The sequence below is a fragment of the Periplaneta americana genome, chromosome 1 (assembly GCF_040183065.1).
Source record: "Periplaneta americana isolate PAMFEO1 chromosome 1, P.americana_PAMFEO1_priV1, whole genome shotgun sequence".
NCBI lineage: Eukaryota > Metazoa > Arthropoda > Insecta > Blattodea > Blattidae > Periplaneta > Periplaneta americana.
This window is the reverse complement of record NC_091117.1, coordinates 77092281-77117283: the sequence shown is the minus strand read 5'-3', so window position 1 is coordinate 77117283 and position 25003 is coordinate 77092281. Positions and strand designations below refer to the sequence as shown.

The 25003-nt window shown below is 35.1% G+C and overlaps 1 protein-coding gene across 5 annotated transcripts in view; it reads left to right on the top strand.

The window, feature by feature from the left end:
• Positions 1-25003, top strand: part of LOC138696877 (keratin-associated protein 10-4-like) — a 113632-nt gene that overhangs the window by 25935 nt on the left and 62694 nt on the right. For 2 of the 5 annotated variants that reach the window (XM_069822364.1, XM_069822340.1), the window contains exons 1-2: positions 1316-1466; positions 5913-6107. The exons of 1 other annotated variant lie outside the window; for it this stretch is intronic. In XM_069822364.1, the coding sequence (XP_069678465.1) occupies positions 1415-1466; positions 5913-6107 (247 nt within the window). In that variant the 5' untranslated portion in view covers positions 1316-1414. Of the gene's footprint in view, positions 1-1315; positions 1467-5912; positions 6108-25003 lie in introns of those variants that run through there. 2 more of the 5 variants (XM_069822348.1, XM_069822356.1) reach the window with 2 other exon arrangements.

Sequence of the window (25003 nt, the reverse complement as noted above, 5' to 3'; positions counted from 1 at the left end):
AGCAGGTTGAGGAACCGCGGTATTAGGAGCCGGAGGGCTGCGCAAATGAAAATATTGGGGGAAGCACAAGCTGTCGATCGTCTTGCCTTCGCTACCAATCGAGTGGATTTCGATTGGAGAAATGTAATTTTCTCCGACGAAACAACCATCTCGAGTGATTACGAAGGTCCTGTCCGTGTCTATCGTGAGGATGGTCTCCGACATGATCAGCGCTATGTGCACCGACGTGAAAGATCGGGGCGCTTTAGCATATCGTGTTGGGGGTGGATGTCTTACGATGGACCTGGCGTTATAGAACGCATCGATGGCCGGTTTAATGCGGAAACTTACTAGCACATTCTGGAAAATATATTCCTTCCCTCCGCCCGAGAACGTTTTCCCGAAGGAACATTGCTGTTCCAGCAGGATAACCATCCCGTGCACTATGCTGCAAGCATTCAAAGATGGTTTCAAAGGAGACCCGAGATCGAAATCATTAATTGGCCTCCGAAGTCACCTGATTTGAATGTCATCGAAAATTTATGGGCGGAATTGAAAAAGAGAAGGATAGCCACCTATGCCCACCGACGCCCTCGAAATCGAGACGAATTGTGGGATCAAGTTGTTGACACCTGGGAAGATCTCGCCGGGGATCAGAACTTATTCCACAATCTCGTGACATCCATGCCGGATCGACTTAGAGCTGTAATAGAAGCTGATGGCATGTGGACAAGATTTTAAGTTAACAGGTCTCTTTTTGTTTCTTATGATTTTTGTTTGAGGAAGAATAATTTTAACTTCCAAGTAAGATTTATTTTTTTGACGAGGTTCAGCCCACTTGTAAGACCCAGAAATTGGGCATAAATTATTCCATATTTTTCGACAAATTAGACAGTCGAGGAACTCTGAACAAATTAATTACACCTCAATAAAAAAAAGTTTTACCTGGGATCGAACACGAGACGTTTCGGTTATACAATGGAACCGGCACGCTACTATATGAGCTACCGAGACAAGACAGTGATAGCAGCAGTCCAGAATGTAGATCCCTTTGCAGGCATTTGCCATTCGGTACAGTGAAGCAATGATATTTTGGGACTCGAGCTATGTTGTGAAATCCTGGCCTTAAATGGCAGTCTTCTTCGTGATCCTTATTCTGGTCCTTGTCCTTGTTGTGGTCCTTGTAACAATTCTTGTACTATCTGTCATGTTATGTATCCCTACGTCGATATCGAGTGAACCGCGCTGTAGAACTTTAACTTCCGACGACCAAGAATCGTCTCATTCTTTTTCAGGGTAACTGTACGTACATGTGATTGTAGCTACTGAGTGGAACGTACTTTAGTCGGTGAGTGACGTGTGTGGTATAAGAACTTTATAAACACGAAGGAAGAGCCCTGAGCGACACTGTTTCTGTGAGTACTCTGCAGACAACATGGAACTGCTCAAGGTCTTCGTGTTGTTCCTCGCCATTGTAGCTGTGTCTTGTAAGTACAAATAAACACACTGAGAAAATACAGTAGTAACTGCATTTGACACTGGTGTGTGAATTAATGTGAAATAAATCATCATCATCATCATCAACATCATCTGTTTTACAAAGAATTAGGTTGATACCTGTTTTGCGTTATGTAACTTTTTCCATTCTCCTGTAACTTCATCCTCTTAGCCCCAAATATTTTCCTAAGCACCTTGTTCTCAAACACCCTTAACCTCTGTTCCTTTCTCAAAGTGAGAGTCCAAGTTTCACAACCATACAGAAGAACCGATAATATAATATTGTTTTATAAATTCTAACTTTAAGTTTTTTTTTGAGAGCAGACTGGATGATAAAAGCTTCTTAACCGAATAATAACAGGCATTTCCCATATTTATTTTGCGTTTAATTTTCTCCCGAGTGTCATTTATATTTGTTACTGTTGCTCCAAGATATATGAATTTTTCCACCTCTTCAAAGGATAAATTTTCAGTTTTTATATTTCCATTTCGTACAATATTCTGGTCACGAGACATAATCATATACTTTGTCTTTTCGGGATTTACTTCCAAACCTATCGCCTTACTTGCTTCAAATAAAATGTCCGTGTTTTCCCTAATAGCAGAGCGGGTAGAAGAGAAAGTGACGTTACTTCCTCTAGTTCAGAGGTTCGTCGCCCAGTGACGCTAGCTCTGTTTTCCGTCTCCAGTTTCAGGATCGCTATTCGAGCGAATGCAAAAGGTTTCTAAAAATAACCTATTAGATAAGAATGTATTATAGAGTACTTTGTTACAATATTTTACTTGTTTAAAAATATGTAATATTACTACATTAACAAATTGTCAGTTATATAACACAACCCTGAATAGTAAATATAATAATTAATCGAAAAATGGAACATTGTGCCGGCTTCAGTTAGAAATACGCAAATAAAAGTACAGCTTCGCAAAACTGAATATTTTTATGGCATTATAAAGTACGCATTAACATGAAATTATACACAAGAAAGAATGTAATATAATAATGCAGACATTTTATTTTCACCAATAGTTTTTATCTACTATTTAGTCATTAGTTGCAGTTCTATCTGGCTTATACGTAATTCAGGAGAACAAGAAATATTACGTACAACTTAAGACTTATAAATTAAGCTTCGATATTATATCTATGCTAATGTAAGTTTTGATCTTCTGAAATACCTAGGTTATTTTGTGTTTTATATAATTAAATCAATTTAGTAGCACTGTATTAACTATAGTTGTATGCTACTTATTGAAGAATATTAAATTAACGACTTTTCCATGAGATATATTACTTTCTCATACGCTCGATTAGAAACCTCATATGATGTGGAAACCTAATAAACAAATGTAATAAAATTGTAAACCAGATTAAGTTATAGCCTAGATGCAAAGTAGAATAATTGTACTGTGCTTTTGTTACCGAAATAACTTTTACGTTAATTACGACTGAAGTGCTATTATTAAAAATAAAAAATAAAATAATTAATAATTAAATATGTATAATTAATAATTAAACATGTAGAAGCTAGGTGCTTGGATTCAGTTAGAAGTTCACAATTAGCACTTGAAGACAGCACATTTTTTAATCTGCACATAGATTGAAAAATGTTCAGATGTAGAATGTCTATGGTGATCATCACAAGATAATCATTTTCTAATTCCAAAATGTCGCTCTAGAGGATCCTGGTTAATTTTTTTCTGTTAGAATATATTTAAATCTGCTATCCCACAAGAATTAATATATTTCGTGAGTGCTGTAAAATATTCAAGGGTTCTTTCTTAGGCAGACGTGTTTTCTGTATTGCCAACTACGTGTAACATATTTTCTAAAATCGTGTAATGCTAGGATCCTTTGTACAGTGCAGAGTGAGTTCAGCGTATCTGCAAGGTCGTTCATTCACCTTGTAAATTCTTCTGTATTTTCACTTCCCTCGAATACATCACAGTTTATGACTCTAAAAGATGTATCGATTTTGAAAATCTCACACTAAACACCTGAAATGCTGGTCTGGGGTTCATTCACTGGAAGGAATTACGGTCAATGTAACTAGACATAATTTTGGGCATTCAGGTGTGGAGTATTGGCACATAAATGCACACAAGCACAAGATTAGCTAATGTGTTCTTCTGATTTTCGGGTGTCACATCCAATTATTTTTTTACTCGGGTATTTAACGATTCTGTATCAACTACTGGATTATTTAGCGTCAATGGAATTTTGGTCATAGCCAGATGGTATTTGGTAAGGGTACATTGTTATGAGGAAGGATTGATGTCCTCTTGGTTAGATATTTTCTCTTCTCTTCTTTTTTTAAGATATCGAGGCAAGTTTGGGAAAATATGTGTTATGGCATACGGTTTTGGTAGCCAGTTCTTGCGTGGAAGTCCTACCGGCAATAATAAATTTATCGGCTCTTACAATCAAAACTACAGAAAAATGGATATCACAGATAGCTATAGGAACGAGTATACAGTTTTCTGTCTTCGTGGAATTGCTCTGCACCACCACCACTTCTGAAAAATAGTCTAGTCTTTGGGTAGATGAAAGAAACGCCTCTTCCTTACAGATTATATAATCGGATTTACATCAAGAACAAAACAATTAGGCTTATTACTACTCACTCACATAAACGGTACAATAAAAATCACCCGAACACCACACGAGGAATATCTCCTTAATTCCATAGCAGAGTGAGTTCCACCTGCACTGTCCACAGTATTAAGAGGAAAACTGGAGTCTTAGAACGATCGCCACGCCAATGTTTCGCTCAGTTGCCGTGGCGACACTAGAGGATTTAAAAGTCCCATTAGACCAGGGGTCGTCAGCACAGAGTACGCTGGGGCTAGTCTCTCTTACCCGCGGAAAACGCAGTGCACTAGGGTGCACTCCATAGCTGCTAGCGGGTATACTCTCTATCTCTCCTATTGCACGACAGTGCACATGGGATAACACCGCGTACCCTTTGCACATTTCAGAGAGCGCTGACGACCACTGCATTAGACCCTTGCCGAGTTACCACAATCTCTATTCTAAACGCTCTGCTAATAGTTTGTGGATTTTCTCCTAACATAATCACATCAATCGCATAAACAAGGAGCTTATGTTGTTTGTCATCTGATATCTTCTTCTGCCCCGAACTTTTCTCACGTTCACTATTCCTTTCAGTGCATTTTTCAATAGATAGTTTCTTCTTAGATACTGACCCAGCCAATTTTTTTTTCTTCCTGATCAGTTTCAGCATTATTCTTTCTTTACCTACTCTTTCAAACACAGCTTCATTTTTTTATTCTGTCTGTCCATTTCACACGATCCATTCATCTCCATATCCACATTTCAAATGCTTCCAGTACATGTTTCTGCCACATACAGTGTCACACTCCACACAAAGCACTTCACTAGTCTCTTCCTTAGTTCTTTTTCCAGAGGTCCGAAGAAGATGCTACTTTTCTATTAAAAGCTTCCTTTGTCATTGTTATCCCCCTTTTGACATCCCGGCAGCAGCTCATGCTACTATTTTAATTGTAGGTGGGGGGGTGGGTGCAACGTACAAAGTAAGACTTGTTTTTACAAAGCACGTACAGTCGAAAGAGTATTGCACTGGATTTAAGGACAAATTCTGTAAGTGTTTCATAAATCCTTATCTATCTATCTAGTTACAGTACACCCAAAGTACTATATTTGTTGCTGTTCACTTGGTCTGCTGTTTCATTTCGAATTTGTACTTAATATCTTCTTTATTTTTCTTACGATAACCATGGTCTTCGTTTTGTTTGCATTTATCTTCATCCCATATTGCTCACAGCTGTCATTTAGCTCCTGTAGCATATCCATTAGTATCATCTCCAATTCAGCTAACAAAGTCATAAAATCAGCAAACTTAATTATATTAAAAGGTAAAATTTACAGAAATAGCTACAAGTCTTGCCTTTTTGGGCTGTAAAGAATGGCTATTACGTTCAATGCAGAAATCGAAAATTCATATTCTTATTTGGGTACGTATGTAATTATTTCATTTCTGCGTACTTTTTCAGTATTTGAAGAAATTGAACTATAAGGAATAGTATCATTGGGAATATGATAAAAGCACTTAATTACTTCGAAACGCGTAAAAGTACAGTAATGAAGTTTGGACAATCTTTGTGACGTAGACATTGCTAATGGAGTTACGACTTCTGACTAGGCTCGTTTCTTTATGGTTCACTATTAAAAATTATGATATAATCTTCCTAATCTTTAAATTCGTTTAATTCTTTCAGTCTCTGTGATTACAGCAATGTATATTTCGATTTGACTTAATTGCTATCTTAATTATTAACGAGTATGGGCACCCGTCCTGGAATGTAAAAGTGGCAGAATTTAAAATGATTTTTGTAAGATTATGAGCAACAGCTTATGTACACAGCAGTACCTTCACTGCAGCCTGTGTTTGCAGTTTCAGAACCTGAATGTCCCCTGCAATGTGATAGTGGCTACAATTGTGTGTATGGGCCTTTCGACAACTCAATATGCGCTCCAACTTGTGCAGTGACGACATGTGCTGTGGACCAGGATTGCGTCATGAAACAGCTACGCCAGTGTGCGGTTGCTCCTTGCCCACCCGATCCAGTATGCGTTCCCAAAACTGATGGTTGGTTGATTTAAAATATTTAACAAACAGCTTTATTATTACTTGTTATAAATTCGTTTTGGTAATTCTTCAGAAGAAGTGAACCACCGACGAATTGCTTAATTGTGTGGAAGCCAGCGAATCAGCGTATGTGAGCTGATTTTTTTCTATCCTTTAATAATTCGCTCTGAACATTTCGGCTAAGTGGGTTATGCACTCGGGTGTAGGATTATTTTGATTGCTGATGTTTGCATTAGAATCGACGGCTATTCGGAAGGCGGTAGTCTGCTAGCGTTTGCGTTGAGAGAGACAGATGGAGAGAGCAAGGCAGCGTACAACATTGCCACATCGTACTTAACGCGTACGTGCAATACAAATAGCACAGGAGAGAATTTAATTTCTCAAAAGACAATACTGACCTTAGCCGTTGACTACTGTAAGCATGACACCAAACAAACCCTCTTTCCTTCACTAACAATATTCTTTTCACGGCTATCAATCCCACAACACATGCTTCTGCAGTCGTTTCTTGCGCGTTGGCAACGTTGCAGCAAGTATCAAGATGGCAGGTAGCGTTCTGCTCGTCATCGTTTTTAAAATAATTATACGCTTTAAACACTATTTTCTGCGTCTGTCTGTGCAATAATCGTCTTTTTACAGTCTCTGCTTCCATTTATTTATCTTTTACACACACAGTAAATGTTATAAATAGTTTTACTTATTCAATGTATTGAAACACTCATACGTGAACAAACGAACTCGGGAAGTACTTGTTATAGACTGATTCCGATTGGTTCTACTGTACAAACTTGTGACGTCACATACCAGAAATGCTACGGCGCATATAGCAGCTGACCGCCTTCCAAAATGCCGTCTAGTCTAGTCATGTGTCAAGTGAAGTAAGTTCAGGATAGGGAGAAATCTTAAGAAAGGGGCAAATGGAAGGACATTCTACTGTGATGAAGTTTGTTGGAATAATTTCTATTGGAGTGCATTGTAGGTGCGTTAGTAAAAGTCCTAAGTCCTTTAAACAACCAAGGCCTGTCAATACTTAATTTTATTAATCAATCTTGAAATACAAGGCATAGTACAAGTGATGAAATGAAAATGAAAATGAAAATGAAAATGAAAATGAAAATGATGATGAAGATGATGATTACTCGTTGTCACGTGGGCCACTCGTCGCCTTTCCCAGCACTTCTGCTGACTGCAGAGCTGTTATAATAATGATGATGCTTCTCCAACGATCACCGCACCGTTTTATCGGCTCGCGCCAGTGACCTTTGATGTCCGCGTGATTCGCGTCTACTCGATGGCGTACCCACGCCGTGGCCAGTGCGATGACCTGCCTTTAGACTTTGACAGATAATCCTCTAGTCAATAACCCCAGTACATACATGACTCGAACTATAAATTTTAAGTCAAGTCTGCACGAGTTATGAGGATGGAATACATTTTATATTTACAGTATTAATGTCACTCTAAACATTAATTACAATCATACTAATTATAATCATACCAATTATAATCATACCAATTACAATCATACCAATTACAATCATACTAATTATAATCATTCCAATTACAATTATACCAATTGTAATAATACCAATTACAATCATAGCAATTACAATCATACTAATTATAATCATTCCAATTGCAATCATACCAATTATAATCATACTAATTATAATCATTAAAATTATAATCATACCAATTACAATCATACCAATCATATCCCTACAGTAAGTGGGAGCTTATCACAAGAGCAAAATAATTTTGACCATCATTTTTAACCATATCAGCAAATTAATTTTGACCAACATTTTCAACCATATCAGAAAAACAATTTTGACCAACTTTTTAACCAGCAAAATAATTTTGACTAACATTTTAACTACATCAGCAAAATAATTTGGACCATCATTTTTAACTATTGTACCAGGAAAATCAATGGTGTCAATCCAAAGTACAAGTATGTAGAAAATGGGAAAGAACATGTGTCAAATTGTTTCTGCTGAACGCGAATTAACGATTTCAGATTGTTTGTGCTCTACTCGAATATGAAATGAGGGTTGTTCAGGTATATTGTGCTCAATTTGTATGCACCCTATATCGGAAGGAACCTATGGTCTGAAGAACCAGCTTAAGGAAGTATGGACACAAACATGCCTATCACTATTACTGTTTTCCTGATTATTAGAGCTAATTTTTGCATGTATTTATTTATTTGCATTTAGTTTCAACATTATTTACAGTTATTACTGTACAGTAATTGAGAAATCTGACTTAACGTACCGCTTTGTACCTCACAACAGTTGCTCATAATGTCGGCCAACAACCTCAATGCAAGCATAATATAGGCGTACGAGATTCAGCCACATTCTTTCAAATCCCTGGCTTGTTTCGAATCACATCACAGGTAACTACAATCCTGGCAACTAATTCCATGTCCCTATCCACTGGCGCCTCATACTGTACACAAGTGATTTTAGATATCCCCATGCGTAATAATCGAGTGGATTTAAGTCGGGTGACCTCTCAGGTCATAGAATAGAGCCTCCCCTTCCATCCAGTCACCAGGGAATGTAGCATCCAGACGTATCTGTACTGCGCCATCGTAACATGCCCAGTTACATACATTGTTTCTTCCGGCGAAACCCATATTTTCTATCATAACGTCTCTTAGTGAATCAAAACATTTGCAAAGCAGGGTACAAAATTATGTTTACGCAGTGTTATTGCACAAATAAATTTTCTTTAAGTACATTTTTTTGCTATAAATGTCTTAAAATAATGGATTTCGACTTTTTCAAACAAAATATTATCCAAGAACATGCTGTTAGCCTACACGAGTCGTGATAGAACAGTGACAGAGTAGCAGCAGCCAAATATGAGGAGCAGGAAGTTCTGTTTTGAGTCTTCTGCAGTCATACTTATGAACTTTTATTGTGTATTTTGGTTGTTTAATTATTTAGCTGCTCTGATTTTAGAACTGACATAGCTAACTGATATTTAACCCATTGAACTGAAGTATTCACTCCAGACTCTTCTGTTAGCAAGTTAAATTCAAATAGCTTAGGATTTTTTCTTTCAGAATAGTCGCTATCTGAATGATACGCGAATCTGAATTGATTGTAAGTGAGGTGGGGATAGGGTGGAGAATTTTTGTGAAGTAATAGTACGACTAAATTTGTCACAGAGGTCAACGGCTTCAATCAACCTAAGAATCGGTTAGCGTTGGGATAAGCGAAAGGCACTGAGAACGCAATTTTGTTGTCAAGATAATCTCATACTTCACTATATTAATCAGAAATTGAATGTGCTAACACTGCCGCATGTTGAGTGCTATACCGTGTATACAGCTAATCTGTTTCCAGTGAGTCGGTTACCAAACGCTGTGCTTTATTAACAACACACGAATCCCTTTATTTGTCCAAATGTAAGAATTCATCTCAGTTCAGATTGAATGGCTAGTAACATATAAACCGCATTATTTACCTCAATATGTTTACTTACATACTTACTTACAAATGGTTTTTAAGGAACCCGAAGGTTCATTGCCGCCCTCACATAAGCCCGCCATCGGTCCCTATCCTGTGCAAGATTAATCCAGTCTCTATCATCATATCCCACCTCCCTCAAATCCATTTTAATATTATCCTCCCATCTACGTCTCGGCCTCCCCAAAGGTCTTTTTCCCTCCGGTCTCCCAACTAACACTCTATATGCATTTCTGGATTCGCCCATACGTGATACATGCCCTGCCCATCGCAAACGTCTGGATTTAATGTCCCTAATTATGTCAGGTGAAGAATACAATGCGTGCAGTTCTGCGTTGTGTAACTTTCTCCATTCTCCTGTAACTTCATCCCTCTTAGCCCCAAATATTTTCCTAAGCACCTTATTCTCAAACACCCTTAACCTATGTTTCTCTCTCAGAGTGAGAGTCCAAGTTTCACAACCATACAGAACAACCGGTAATATAACTGTTTTATAAATTCTAACTTTCAGATTTTTTGACAGCAGACTAGATGATAAAAGCTTCTCAACCGAATAATAACATGCATTTTCCATATTTATTCTGCGTTTAATTTCCTCCCGAGTGTTATTTATATTTGTTACTGTTGCTCCAATATATTTGAATTTTTTCACCCCTTCGAAGGATAAATCTCCAATTTTTATATTTCCATTTCGTACAATATTCTGGTCATGAGACATAATCATATACTTCGTCTTTTCAGGATTTACTTCCAAACCGATCGCTTTACTTGCTTCAAGTAAAATTTCGTGTTTTCCCTAATCGTTTGTGTATTTTCTCCTAACATATTCACGTCATCCGCATAGACAAGAAGCTGATGTAACCCGTTCAATTCCAAACCCTGCCTGTTATCCTGCACTTTCCTAATGGCATATTCTAAAGCGAAGTTAAAAAGTAAAGGTGATAGTGCATCTCCCTGCTTTAGCCCGCAGTGAATTCGAAAAGCATCAGATAGAAACTGACCTATACGGACTCTGCTGTTTGTTTCACTGAGACACATTTTAATCAATCGAACTAGTTTCTTGGGAATACCAAATTCAATAAGAATATCACATAATACTTCCCTCTTAACCGAGTCATATGCCTTTTTGAAATCTATGAATAACTGATGTACTGTACCCTTATACTCCCATTTTTTCTCCATTATCTGTCGAATACAAAAAATCTGATCAATAGTCGATCTATTACGCCTAAAACCACACTCAATATGTTTACTTAATATAATTATGTTCAGCTGAAATAGCTACTAACATAATTATGATACCGCTCCTAATTGGTCAGAACATAGGCCTACGAATTTAACTTGATATCTCTGAAGCAGCTGGTAAAATACTAAGTGGCTTATCTGTGAAAGTTGTTATTGAATGTATTCGTTTTCGACTCGGATTATTAAGGCTGGTATTCATAGACGAGACTTTGGACCAAAGTTGACTTTGGAAAGTATAAAGTCACCATTTACCTATTCACAGTCGACACTTTGACGAAAGTAAACTTCAATGGTGACTTTTCTTTGAAGTCGCCGAAAATCTAGACTTTGACTTTGACTTTCGCTCGTGGACATAAGGAAGATGGCTGATATTTGGAAAATTGTTGAATTTGCCGAGAATATTGAGGACATCCAGGAGATTATTAAAGCTTCTCATGTTCCTTAGCGTATTATTATAGACCACAAATTCAAATCACGGTAGATATTTGATAGACAGTATTAAATATCTTCGTCATGTTTCAACTTTCATTGATAAATAATCAAAAAGGATTATCTGTTCAAGCAATAAATAATATAATTTATTTCATCGCGATTTTACGCTAAAGGTACCGGTAAGGATTGATAGCTTAATATTGATTTTGACTATTTAATTCTATAAAGGATAGGTTATACAGTTGGATATGCAGTTAATTTATAATCCTGCTGTCGTCATAATAATGTTTTCTGCATATTGATTTCAAATAATTTTTAAGTAGTTTCTGCAGACATGCAGGAAATAACTATGCCAACTGACAGCAGGATTATATGTCTCTTTCATAGTCTGTCATTGGTGGCATCTTCTTATCTTCTGCATCTTCAGAATAAAATTAGGTTATTTGTAAGAAGCCGTCGCTGAACGATTCACAATATTTCCAGTTTAGTTGAATCAACTCCTCTAGTGAACGATATAAATCTTAAACAATTTATTTCTCTTTTTGTCTGCTAGATGCCTCTCTCTCTCTCTTTTCTCCTAATCCCTTTTTTATATTTTTACTAGTGGCTTGTGCATCAAATGCTGCAAACTAAGTTCATTAGACGTTCAAATAAAAATTTTTCATATTTATTTTCAATGAACAATACCAGACATTTTGAAAGTTATATGTTTTCATGAAACATACTCCCTCAGAATGTTTTCTTATGACACATACTCTTTCTTGAACCTATCTACCTTCAGTTTTTGAGTTTCAACGCGAAAACGCAAGTAACAATAGCAGGACGATCAGTGGGTTTTTCATGTGGTAGTAAAGCAATAGCTATTTCAGATCATTGTAAATTCTAGGTGAAAGTTAAAAAAAAAATGTCAGGTTTACTATGCTTTCGAATAGACATAGCATCTTAGTATAGCTGATGCATGGATAGGTTGAAATGTAGAGGGTAAAATCATTTTATCCTGCTTAGAGATCTTGCTGAAATGATCGGGAAACTACAAAATTTCGTAGGCCTCTTATTTTATTAGTAAGTAATACCTTTTGGTCTTACCTAAGCAACTGTAATTTTTGCGCTCTCTCGAGCCAATACTGAAGAGAATGACACACATAAATATGTAAACCACACCACCATTAAGTATATGAAAAAGACCCAACCCCACTTGATTAATAACTATAAAAATATTTGATTTTTAATAGTATTATTATCTTATGTAAGTTTTGTAGTTGTATTATAGCCGCCACTCAGTAAATTATAGAAATGAAGATCTAATTTAAGATATTCTCTACATCTACTTATATAACCCCAAAACGTTTCACTTTCATATCATCAATATAACATTAATACGTATAATTAATGAAAAATAGTTACATCATGGCATTATGTATAATAAAATTTCATTTCTAATGGTAATAATGTCCTCAAACTTCCAAGTTTGGTAGATTTTAATATCCAATACACAGCTGTAGGCCCTACTCAGAAAATAACGCACCGCAGAATCAGACCTGTAAATTATTTTTAGTAATTTAATAACCAATTGAATTTGAACTCTAAATATGTCAGCAATCCTGCAGGTTATGCTCTTCGTATAATAGCCTATTGTTTATTGTAGTGTGTGTTTTGTTTTATTCTGAAATGCAATTATTTCTCAAAACTGACGAAAGATGGATTTTGGAAAATAGGAAAACAATGTCCAAAATTTACATTTAACTGAAAACTACTATTTTTTTCTGAAAAACATTGGGTTCCAAGCTTCAAAATGAGGGGTCATTTATTAAAATTCGTTAAGCCGTTTTCCCGTAATTTTCATTACCATTTCAAATTATATATATATATATATATATATATATATATATATATATATATGGATATTTCACTCTACTCTACACCCTTTTTACTTCACTTCTACCATCTAATTCTGCTTACCTCTAACTGTATTACAACATCATATAAATGCAACTTTTTCCCTTGCTGCTATAAGAGGATCACTTGCCATTTTAAAATACCATCTGTACTTTGTTTCCTAAAAAGGGAGAATTTTACTCGAATGTCTAATCTGTTTGTTTACTATGTTTAGACCTGTTATGTGCATGCTATTATCTTTCCTGTACTTAATTTTCCCTTTTGTTCGTTCCCCTCCTTTCTCTTTTGTGGTCTGTGTTTGTTTTTACTCAATATGTTTATTATGCTTTGTCCAATGAGGCAGTCCCGTCATTGGGAAAGCTGAAAAAGTGTCTTTCAATGTGTACCTTGATTTAGATGAGATTCGAACCTAGAACTTCCTGGTCTATAGTACCGTCCCTTAGCATTCTCGGCTAGTCGGCCAAGTTAAGAAACAACAAATTCGATTAACCTTATCGGCCTATGTTACGATGGTGTTTTTTGGAAATTAAAATACGTATTTTAGAATTTATTGTTGTAACGAATTTATTTCCGATGTGGCAGAAGGACGAATATACATATTTAGACCAACATTTTATGCAAATTTTATCAATTATAAGCCAATATTGAATAAACAATTCTCATGACGTCATTGCTATAGCAACCCCATAAACATGCATTGTTAGTAGAAGCGCCATTTTCAAGCCATGGCTTTTAATTTACGCAAATTACATGACTCTTGTAGAGATATTGAAAGTTGCATAGATTTCTGTGTCTTCCACAAATTATTGCCCAACAGAGAAAATAAGAAGTGTATTGATTGTGGAGCCGAAGGAAAAGTGGTGTGGCAGAAGAGAAATAAGAATAAAAATGTGCCGTATTGCTTGAAGTGCAGTAGTTGTCACAAAGAAAGTGCGATAGCAGTCAAGACCTGGTTTGAACGTACTAAACTGACTCTTGTCCAGAGTTTAACGTTAATTTATCTCTGGCTACTCCATATAAAGATATTTGATGCAATCGAAGCCGAAGTCAGTGCCAATACTGTTGTGGACTACTATAGATTTTGCAGGGAAGTTTGCTTATGTTATCATTACTAACAGTCAACGGAAGATTGGCGGTGTAGGACATGTAGTTGAGGTGGACGAATCACACTTATTTGTTAGAAAATATAACAGAGGACGACTCACAAAACACGAAGAGGAACATATTTGGATTTTTGGTGGCATAAACCGAGACGTTAAACAGGGTTTCGCCTTGAGGGTAAATAGAAGGGATAAGAAACACTTTGTTCCTTAATCAAAAACTTCATTTTACCAGGGAGCAAAATATGCACTGATGGCTGGAAAAGTTACAAGGATTTAGAAAAAGAAAGTTACTTGCACGGTATTGTCAACCACAGTGTCGAATTTATAAATAGTGAGGATTCCACAGTGTACACACAGACTGCAGAAAGGATGTGGGGGACTCTAAAATCAGAAGTGAAGCGTGAAGGTCGTGAAAGTGAACATGATGATCTATGTATGTTTGAGTTTCTGTACAGACAAATGCAGAGAAGAAATGGACAAAGTGAAGCTGGGACAATATTTTTAAATTTCCTTGAAGATATTGGCAAAGTGTACCCTGGATATGGTTTAGAAACGCTAAGTCCAAAAGTTACGAGAGTTTGAAAGTGGTCCAGGGTGAACTGTTTACACAATAAAGAAGACTAAAAATCAGCCGTATTGTTTTAATGTGCAGTGGTTGTTGTAAAAAGAAAGTTCGGTAGAAGTGAAGACCCGGTTTGAACGTATTAAATTAACTCTTGTCCAGAGTGAACTGTGTGCATAATTTCAGCTGTAAGGTCTATTTGTGTAAAATTTCCTATGATTTTGCGTTTAGTTGCGATTATGCTAATTTGTTATTAATGCTACACTAGTATCTTCCCTACCCTCATTAGTGTACTATTTACATTAGTTTGCGTTTAGTTGCGATTGCGCTATTTTGTTACTAAGAGGGGGGGACCTTCCAAACACCCATCTCTCCTACTCTCTTGCTGCGGAAATGGGGTATTTTTGAGTAGCGGATTAACCTAATTACTATATTCAACTTTAGAACGATCAATAGTGGTATCCATCTTGAAAATAATGTGTAACAATAGACAATGGAATCGTTCACAAAGTGAACTATAAATGATGTGAATCGTTCATTGCATCCATCTTGAAAATGTTGTGTAACAATAGACGGAACATTTCTAAAACAATAGACAATGGAATCGTTCACAAAGTGAACTATAAATGATGTGAATCGTTCATTGCATCCATCTTGAAAATGTTGTGTACCAATAGACGGAACATTTCTAAAACAATAGACAATGGAATCGTTCACAAAGTGAACTATAAATGATGTGAATCGTTCATTGCATCCATCTTGAAAATGTTGTGTAACAATAGACGGAACATTTCTAAAACAATAGACAATGGAATCGTTCACAAAGTGAACTATAAATGATGTGAATCGTTCATTGCATCCATCTTGAAAATGTTGTAACAATAGACGGAACATTTCTAAAACAATAGACAATGGAATCGTTCACAGAAGTGAACTATAAACGATGTGAATCGTTCAGCGACGACTTCTTGGAAATTTTACAGTGAAATAATTTGAGGGCTTAATGTGAAACTAAAGTAACTACAATCGATGTTTTATTCACAACAAAATTCTTAACAGGCAATACTGTTTCAGATGAAATCTACCATCATGTTTTGTAGTTACGAATTGTGTTATATACAAGACTATTCGAACTGAGTTACGATTTTTTGTGGTCAGGTAGAAGAACAAATTATTATCGATTGGTGTAAAGACCTAAAAATGTCAATTTTTGTACTTAAATTAGTTTCACCAGGGTTTCACACTAAGCCCTCGAATAATTATTCTTATGTAAAGCTGCAAGAACGGTTAACAATCGCTTAACATGTACTAATGTCCAATTGTTTCATTGATTTGTGACTCAAAAGATGATTTTGATTGTGCAGTGCCTATTCTATTTCAACTACCTATTAATTTAAATCGTTAGAAGGCAGTGATTTTGATTGCCAAGATTAGAACAAGATCGTCAAATCTCGGCTTACCAAAGTCAAAGTCTCAGAAGTAGGTATTGTCTATGAATAGGACTTTTAACAAAGTTAAACTTTACTACGAAAGTCGATTTTGGGAAGTCTTCATCCAAAGTCTCGTTTATGAATACGGGCCTAAGTGTGAAGGAGTGCATAGTCACCCCTTTTAAGAACTGAATACCGTACTTACTTTCCTTGAAATTTTTAATGAGGCAGTGTTGTCAGCATGGCATAAGAACACAGCTGAACACGATATTTAAAACTCGCAAAAAAGGGTTCATCCAGTCTCTGTCAAGGAAACCAACTTCGTCCTGTCGGGTATACAACCCGTATCTTCTGGATATGTGCTCAGAAACGCTACTGCTTGAATTAGAAAACCGGTGAAATTTTAACATTTCTCTGTTAGTTGTTAGAAAAGATAGAGTTAGTAGTTGAGATTAATATTACTTTATGACATTATCATTAAAGAACCCAGACTTACGAAATTCAGATACAGTAATTTGTTTTATTTACATACTAAACTTCAATAAAATTATTGGATTATATTATGTATGAACACTCAAAAAGGATCAATTGACTAAGAAAAAACCCTGTATAATTTCAATAGTTTAGACGGTAATTTTACAAGATAGCATTTTTATGCACGATAATATGATTTCTACTTCAGATATTTGCTAAATGACATTCACTTCCTTTCTTTTCATCTTAACCTTACTGCTTCAACTCTTCCCTTCATGCTCCAATTTCACCTTATTTCTTCTCCTAATCATCGTTGTCTTTATCAAACTTTCCTCGCTCTTATGCTCAGCGTTTCCCTATAGTTTCGGCTCAACGATTTACTCGTCTCTTCCGCTCCTCTGCATCCGCCCTTCTGCCGCCACTCCTCTGCTTGATCACTCTTCCGCCACTCTGCCGTCGTTCCTCTGCTGCCTCTCTTTTGCGCTCTTCTGCTGCCTCTCTCCTCGACGAAATAATTCTCCTACATATTGACAACGATTTTAGTGTGTATTATTCCAAGATTCAATCGAATTATTGCAAGTAATCTGAAGAAGATATACTAGATAGGATATATACTGTAGTGATAAATAGTTCAGCGGCTATTGAGCTAACCCTGCAGTTAACTTACATGTCGAGATGTGTTGTTCTGTTATATTAATAATCCTGCCACGCATCAGATCTCAGCAATAGACCTATCCACATAGTAGTCAATTTTATTGTCATTGTTGCTTGAAACAACGAATTAATAAACGATTTTTTGAAGTGTCATACATACATCCAGAAGCGTACAGAAGCTAAAGACTGACGTACATTTAAATTATTATTCTTATATATTTTCAATTTTTAACTTGTATCTGATTTACATATTAAACAATGGACAGTGTTAATAATAAGGAACGTACTAAAACCAACAAACGGATTTAAATCTAAATTCTCTCTTTATCTCTGCTGATTGTTTACTTTTGCCTTGATTAAAAGTAGTACCATTATGTGATATAGGAAAATTAATGGCGCTTTCAGCATTACTCCGTGGTGAGTCAAGGTAGGTGAATCTACATTATCAGGATAATAATCATGAAGATGTTTGTTATTATTATTATTATTATTATTATTATTATTATTATTATTATTGTTATTATTATGTTATTGTAAAATTTTTTTATCTCATTTATATTGTATGTCCAAGCACTGTATCTGTGTAATGGATATTAAACTACTACTACTTGAGGCCGTCGCTCTCGTCTCGTAGTTGGTGTTGCGTGAGATGCCTAGGATTGGCACCTTCCAACACTCAATGTTATCTGCCTCTTCTTTACTCCGTCTGCCAGCTCCGATTATATCGGAACAGGTAATTCGAGGTAGCAAATTTGTTGTAATTTGAAAAGAAGTTGTTGATTTGGGCGCCAACCTCCTCGAATTAACTGTAGTAGAGTAGAGTTCCCAGGTAAGCTAGGGTCTGTCGGGACGTGGAGTTTGGGAGAACGGAATTTAAATTATGAAATAATGTACCAGACACACGTTTTCAGTTTGTAGTAATGGGAAAATGGGCGTAAAACGAATAATTTTTCCCCCAACAGTATTTCTATCCATGAAAAGCTGCATTTGAATTTATCTTGACATGAAAACAGTTGTCCCGAAGTAGAAAATCTGCGCTTACCTATTTCCGACTCATAAGAATTTTTGACGCACTAGAAAATCTTTTTTGTTGTCTCCGATGTTTGTATTTTTTCCTGATCCTATGTTACAGAGAACTCCTTTAGACATACAGAGATTTATATGCATAAAAGTTACACATACAGATATGTATATGCATAAAAGTTATACATAGATCCTCTGCCCTCTTTAACTGTTCAAATACCCTTGATGTCCTTTTCGTTAACGCACACACAATCATGTGACTGCACCACGTATAAACTGAGCGACTCTCGTCAGATTTTCTGGTTGCTTAACCCTTCTCGTTCGAATGAGTCCATTTGGAATCATTAACATTTGTGTAATCTCTGATTCATATGATTTGCCTGATGATTCCATTTGGTATCCTCAGAAGTAGTTTCGATTTTTACTGATAGAGTGCAGCACCCGCCAGTTCCTGGACCAGCTGTTACTAGGCCTAAGTCAAAATGACAAGTTATGAAAAAATTGACAAAACTGATCAAACAAATTTGACGCTACCAGCGTCTGCATATATTTTTTTAAACGTATCTAAGTGAAGACCTAGGAGAGTCTGATAAATTAACTTACACAGGTATAAATGTTATGTTTTATTTAACGACGCTCGCAACTGCAGAGTTTATCAGGGTCGCCGGATGTGCCGGAATTTTGTCCCGCAGGAGTTCTTTTACATGCCAGTAAATCTACTGACATGAGCCTGTCGCATTTAAGCACACTTAAATGCCATCGACCCGCAACCTTGGGCATAGAAGGCCAGCGCTATACAAACTCACCAACCAGGTCGACACACAGGTATATATGGCTTGGAAAGGATAAATTAAAACGTGAATAAAAGAAGTTAAAACCTTCTTGAAAATTGACTTGGGACATTTCGTATCATCTCTTCAGTTGTTCGTTACTCTGCACTTGCTAATACAGATCAAGTAAAAATATCTAAGACATTTCCTACTCAAAATAATAAACAATTGAACATTCATTTAGAGTTTAGGATTAAATGGCGAAGCTACTAGGATCAATTGAGGCAATGTCTGCCCAAAAACATCCTCACGATTGTAAACACTGCAATACATTTCTCAGCAGTAATTCGTGTGATTGAGAAAATCAGCTGGTTGTACTGAATTCTTCGCTAAACAGCTAGATGGTAGCACATGTCAAAGAACAGATGATTTCGAACAGGTTGATAAGGATCTACGGGTGAGAAAAATTTTCGCTTTCCTCTTGAACAGCCCTGGCTTTACAGAAGGGATTGCAGGGAAAGGAAATTAACATGAGGCTCTATGATGGCAAAAGGAATTTTGTAACAATCCCCTCCACGTCGTTAGGAGACATGTCTCATGACCAGGGGACGGATGTTGATGAAAAGTCATCTTATTTTGCACAGTAGGATGATGCCTATTAGTATAGAAATCATTTCTGTGTTAATAGCAACGTAATAAAGTAATTTCTTATATTGCATATTTTGCATTTTTGACGTTTTTGAACTAATAGATCATTTTTATATTTTTTCGGCATTTTTTGGTCATTTTTAATACTTTGAAGTACTTTCACTTCATTTGGAATGCATTTTACTTTCTTCTTTACCGATAGGTCTGTTAAATCATTTTATAACCAAATAGGTCAGTAATAATTACCTACTGAATAAGTGAATAACAGTGAAGTTTGAGTTCTATAGTTCGGAACAGACTCTAAAGTCCATCGCTTATTCCACCGAAGGTTTCACTTCACACAACGGAAGTAATATAAAATACTTGACAGCAACTTACTTCAAATGAGGACTTTGACCGCTACTGTTCTTTTGTCGGTACGAGAGTGTCTTTAGAATTTATGTTTGGAAGGGGAGAAACTTTCCCCATGTCCTGGACAGGACGTTGTGTCCTCAACAAGGTTCGAAAGGGATGTCTACTGTAGTAAACGGTATTTTTAACACAAAGTTTGCAGGAATGCACGCTGAGCTCACAATTTGTTTTGTCATTCACATTCCCTCATCTGGAAGATCTGGTAACAAAAGTGAAGCGCGGAAGGAGACGGAGAATGAAGGCACTGACATGGACCACCCCTGATTGAAACACATTGTAAACCCTCATTAAAATCTATAGTTTTCCATTTTGAATCTTGCGTACACTACTTTTAACACTTGAATATAATTAATTGATTAACTAGTGGATTTACATAACAGGCAGAGAAGTTCGAGATGACGCCGAGATCTAGTAGGCTCTGAGGATGGTGCGTGAAGCACTGAAACAGCTGTAAGCCGCAAAAATCTTACATAATTAACACGAGTAAGTCCACTAGTTAATGAATTAATTATAGTTTTCCCTTAAAACCTTCATTTTGTTGCATGTTCTTTTCTTTATCTTAGCCAAATTCCAGGAAGTTGTCTCCTCTCTCCGAGATTTGCAGGGCAGTCCTTGAAACAAGGTGACTAATTTTTAAGAGATTGTGGTGCGAATACGGTGAATAATATTTAAATGTAATTTTATTTTAAATTTATGTCATTTTTCCATTAGTTTAAGGGCATTTTAACGACAATTTTAAGTAGATTTTAGGTCATCAACATCCGCCCCCTACTCATGACTAACCACAGCTACCAACAGTGATTATTCAGACTTTCCCGAGATTTAAGTCAGTGTTGCGAATTTAGCGTAGGTGGAACTATGTAACTACTTCTAACAATTTTTCAGCGATATAATTAATGAAACTTTTCTAAATGTAATTTAGGGAGTTCTTAATGTGTCTTGGTGGCAGGAATTCAATTTTCTCCATTCATAGCATACTACAGTATTGTATTATGTTCTATCTACCCCCACTCTTTAAATAACGGTTTCGTCACTGACAGACAGAACAGCAAAATAATAATTATTTTTCGTTACTTTTTACTTGATAATAAAAGTTGAGAAATAAGATATATGAGATTTCCTGCTCAAACGATTACACAATTGAACATAATGTTAGTGTTGAGAAAGTGTATAAGGGAGGAGAATAGTAAAATTTTGGTTACTTTCGGTCAAAAATCGCATTCTTCTTTTCTTATTTGTTTCTTTTGTGAAGAAATGAAGCAGCAAGATGATACAGTATAATACTTGCACCGTCGAATTTGAACTGGAAATACTGGTCGCGCCTATGTGATCGTCGGTGGCGGCGACAACCCACAACATTTGCCTTAGAGTCTAGATAACAACGTGACACCTGGACGTATCTTACATTTCAAACTTTGGTAAAGCTGCCTCTCATGTGGTATCTATAATGTTATGTCATCAAAATTCTCCAATGTTCCTATAATGGAACAGCGGAAATCTTAGTGAGACAAGTGGCCAACAGGGCTTGGAGCACGCATAGATAATTTCTCTAAGTTCCATGGTTAAACATCAGAAACAGTAATTGAAATTGTTTCACATAATTGAGCCTATATCGAAGGGTCACTCAACCTACAAATAATTGTAATATCAGACATATTTACATAAATTACCTTCGAAACTAAGGCCTCACACTTCAATATTTTTTTAGAAGTTTTCCCGAACTACAAAGCGAATATTATGCAATCTCATAAGGATGTTCATTGTTGAAATTCTCTCTCTAAATACTAGTAGCTCTCCAGACGAGTATAAGGAGAGCTCACGCTGCTTGATGCAGGACGACCTTGCCCTAATGGGATGTAATGGGCTTATTTATTTTTATTTATTTACTTATGTATTTATTTATTTATTTATTTATTTAATGTAAATACTAGTGCACATTTTTCAATTTAATTTTTATGTACCGTAACAAAAACTCAAATTATATAGTCTACTAAAACCATGAAATAGGTACTATAAACTCAAATAGGAATTTTAGAATACTGTAAAACTCTACCTACCATCATAGTTCTCTATGAAACGTGGACATATTTTTAAATGTTAAATGAATGCTTAAGGAACAAAACAGTTACCTTACTTGTTTTCGTATTTGTTTATTATTTATATATTTATTTATCTGTTTGTTTGCTTGTTTTATTCATTTGTTTATTCACTCCATTTATTCATTCATTCATTCATTGATTCATATTTATTTATTTATTATTTATATACTTCTTTTTTATTTATTTAACTAGCTAGCTAGTGAGTACAAATTAAATTTATAAAACAAAAATGTTTCTAGCCACTACCGTAAGTGTGGTAGTAGTCAATAATATAACATAAATTTTACAAGGACAGATGACTGAATACAGTAAGTAACTTAATTCAAACCAGTAAATACAACACAAGAACAAGAATAAAGAAGAAAGAGAAAAAGAGAGAAAAATACACATTTAATATAAATTGACAATCCGACAGTAGCCAGTGATATTCAATAAAAACTTGAATATAGTCGACAGAAATAAAAGGTAAAAAATACATTTGTTAATATTATATATCATGGATAATTTTACAAATTCCTTTTTCAAAAGATTCAATTTTAAAATATTTCAAAATTGAAAAATGGTTTGTAATTATATTATACAAACTTGGGTCCAAACTAGCACCATGTTTAAGAGCTGCACTTGTATGACATTTAGGCTCAATTAATGAGAAAGTAGACTTTTGTCTTCGAGTACGATACTCATGTCGATTAGATTTATGTTTTATTTGATTTCTGTGGTAGTAAGTTAGTAAACAATATTTATAAATTTCTTCAATAGTTAATACATTAAAATCTGTATGAATTAAATTTGTTGGGTAATCCCTTATTTTTGGTCAGACAAATTTTTATTAATTTTCTGTGTAATAAAGTTAATGGATTAAGTACAGATGATGCAACTCCACCCCAATTTATTATACCATATTGTATTAATAATTGTACCAAAATTAAAAATATTATTCTCAATGCCTCCTTAGTGATAAAATTTCGAACTATTATGAATTTTTAAATTGTTTTTCTTATACTTGTACACATGAAATCAATTTGTTTATCCCAACGTAAATGCTGGTCTACTAGTACATATTTTTCAACTTAATTTTTATGTAAGAAAAACTCAAATAATATAGTCTACTAAAACCATGAAATAGATACTAAAAACTCAAATAGGCATTTTAGAATACTGTAAAACTCTACCAATCTTCGTAGTTATCTATGAAACGTGGACATATTTTTAAAATGTTAAATGAATGCTTAAGGAACAAAACAAACAAATACCTTACTGTAATATCCCAGGTATAATCATCAGGAACACTTAAAACCATGTTGTTAATTTAATATTTCAATTAGCATCTTTCTCAAACAGTAGGCATCTGGTATAAACGGTATAACCTAGAAGTAACGACATAAAATAAAATAATATATTCTTGGACATAAAAATAAACTTAATTGATTAATAATATTTAAAGAAAACTCTGTAAATTATACAGTGAGAACTCTCATAATCACTCTAAATGACAAAATGCATGACATTAAAGAATATACAAACCTAATATTAATATCTGGCAAGTAGAAAATATGTCAGTTGTAGGAAAATGTATCATTTATTTATTTATATGTTTTTGTTTGTTTTTTCGTTTGTTTGCTTGTTTGTTTATTTGCCTGTTTATTTATTTATTTAATTATTTATTTATTTAGTTAATTATTTAATTATTTATTTATTTAATTAATTATTTAATTATTTGTTTGTTTGTTTGTAAGAAAAGAAACAATTACCTTACTGTAATATCCCAGGTATAATCATCAGGAACACTTAAAACCATGTAGTTAATTTAGTTTTTCAATTAGCATCTTTCTCAAACAGTTGGCACCTAGTATAAAGAAATAACGAGATAAAATAAAATAAATTTTTCTTGGACATAAGAATAAAATTAATTTTTCAATAATAATTAAATAAATGTATGTAAATTTTATATTAAGATCTAAATCACACTAAATGACAAAATGTAAGACAGTAAAGAATACACAAACTGAATATTAAAATCTGGCATCTAGAAAGTATGTCAGTTGTAGGAAAATATATTCTTAAGTAAATTAGAATTCAGGATTAAATTTCGGAACAAAAGGAAACCGAAGAGAATAAGTCGGTTGTTCATTGAGAAACCTGGCTGGCAAAGATGGAGGGAGCGAGATATGTCGATCTGTTGGGATCGAAAAGAAAATAAACCAGTGTGAAGTCTACTGAAAACCTAAGACCTGAACGTTAATGCATCAGAAATGGAGATAGGTCAAATATATGCGGTGGTATAAATCAAATGGTTACAACTTATGACGCAAAAAAGTAATGCAGTCTGTGTAAATATTCTTCTGCTTAATTTTTATCTCACAGGAAATTTGTCATATCAAAACTTTTACACAGTTATCCTTATTGAAGGCTGAAGCAGGAATACTTACATAGTAAACAAGGCATTCGAAAAATTTGGAGTAGTTTCAATGATAAGCAGCAGTATGTATTTGAAAGCTTGCAATCTAAATTTTCAATTTTGTATTCATGTTCTTGTATCCAGAGAAACACATCAACATAGCGCCTGGCATTTTGTTAGTAACCTTATTGTGTCCAGACTCGGTATTGTCTGACTATTGCTAGGACACGGGTTATGGATTCGTATCCATATATGTATATTTATGTAGC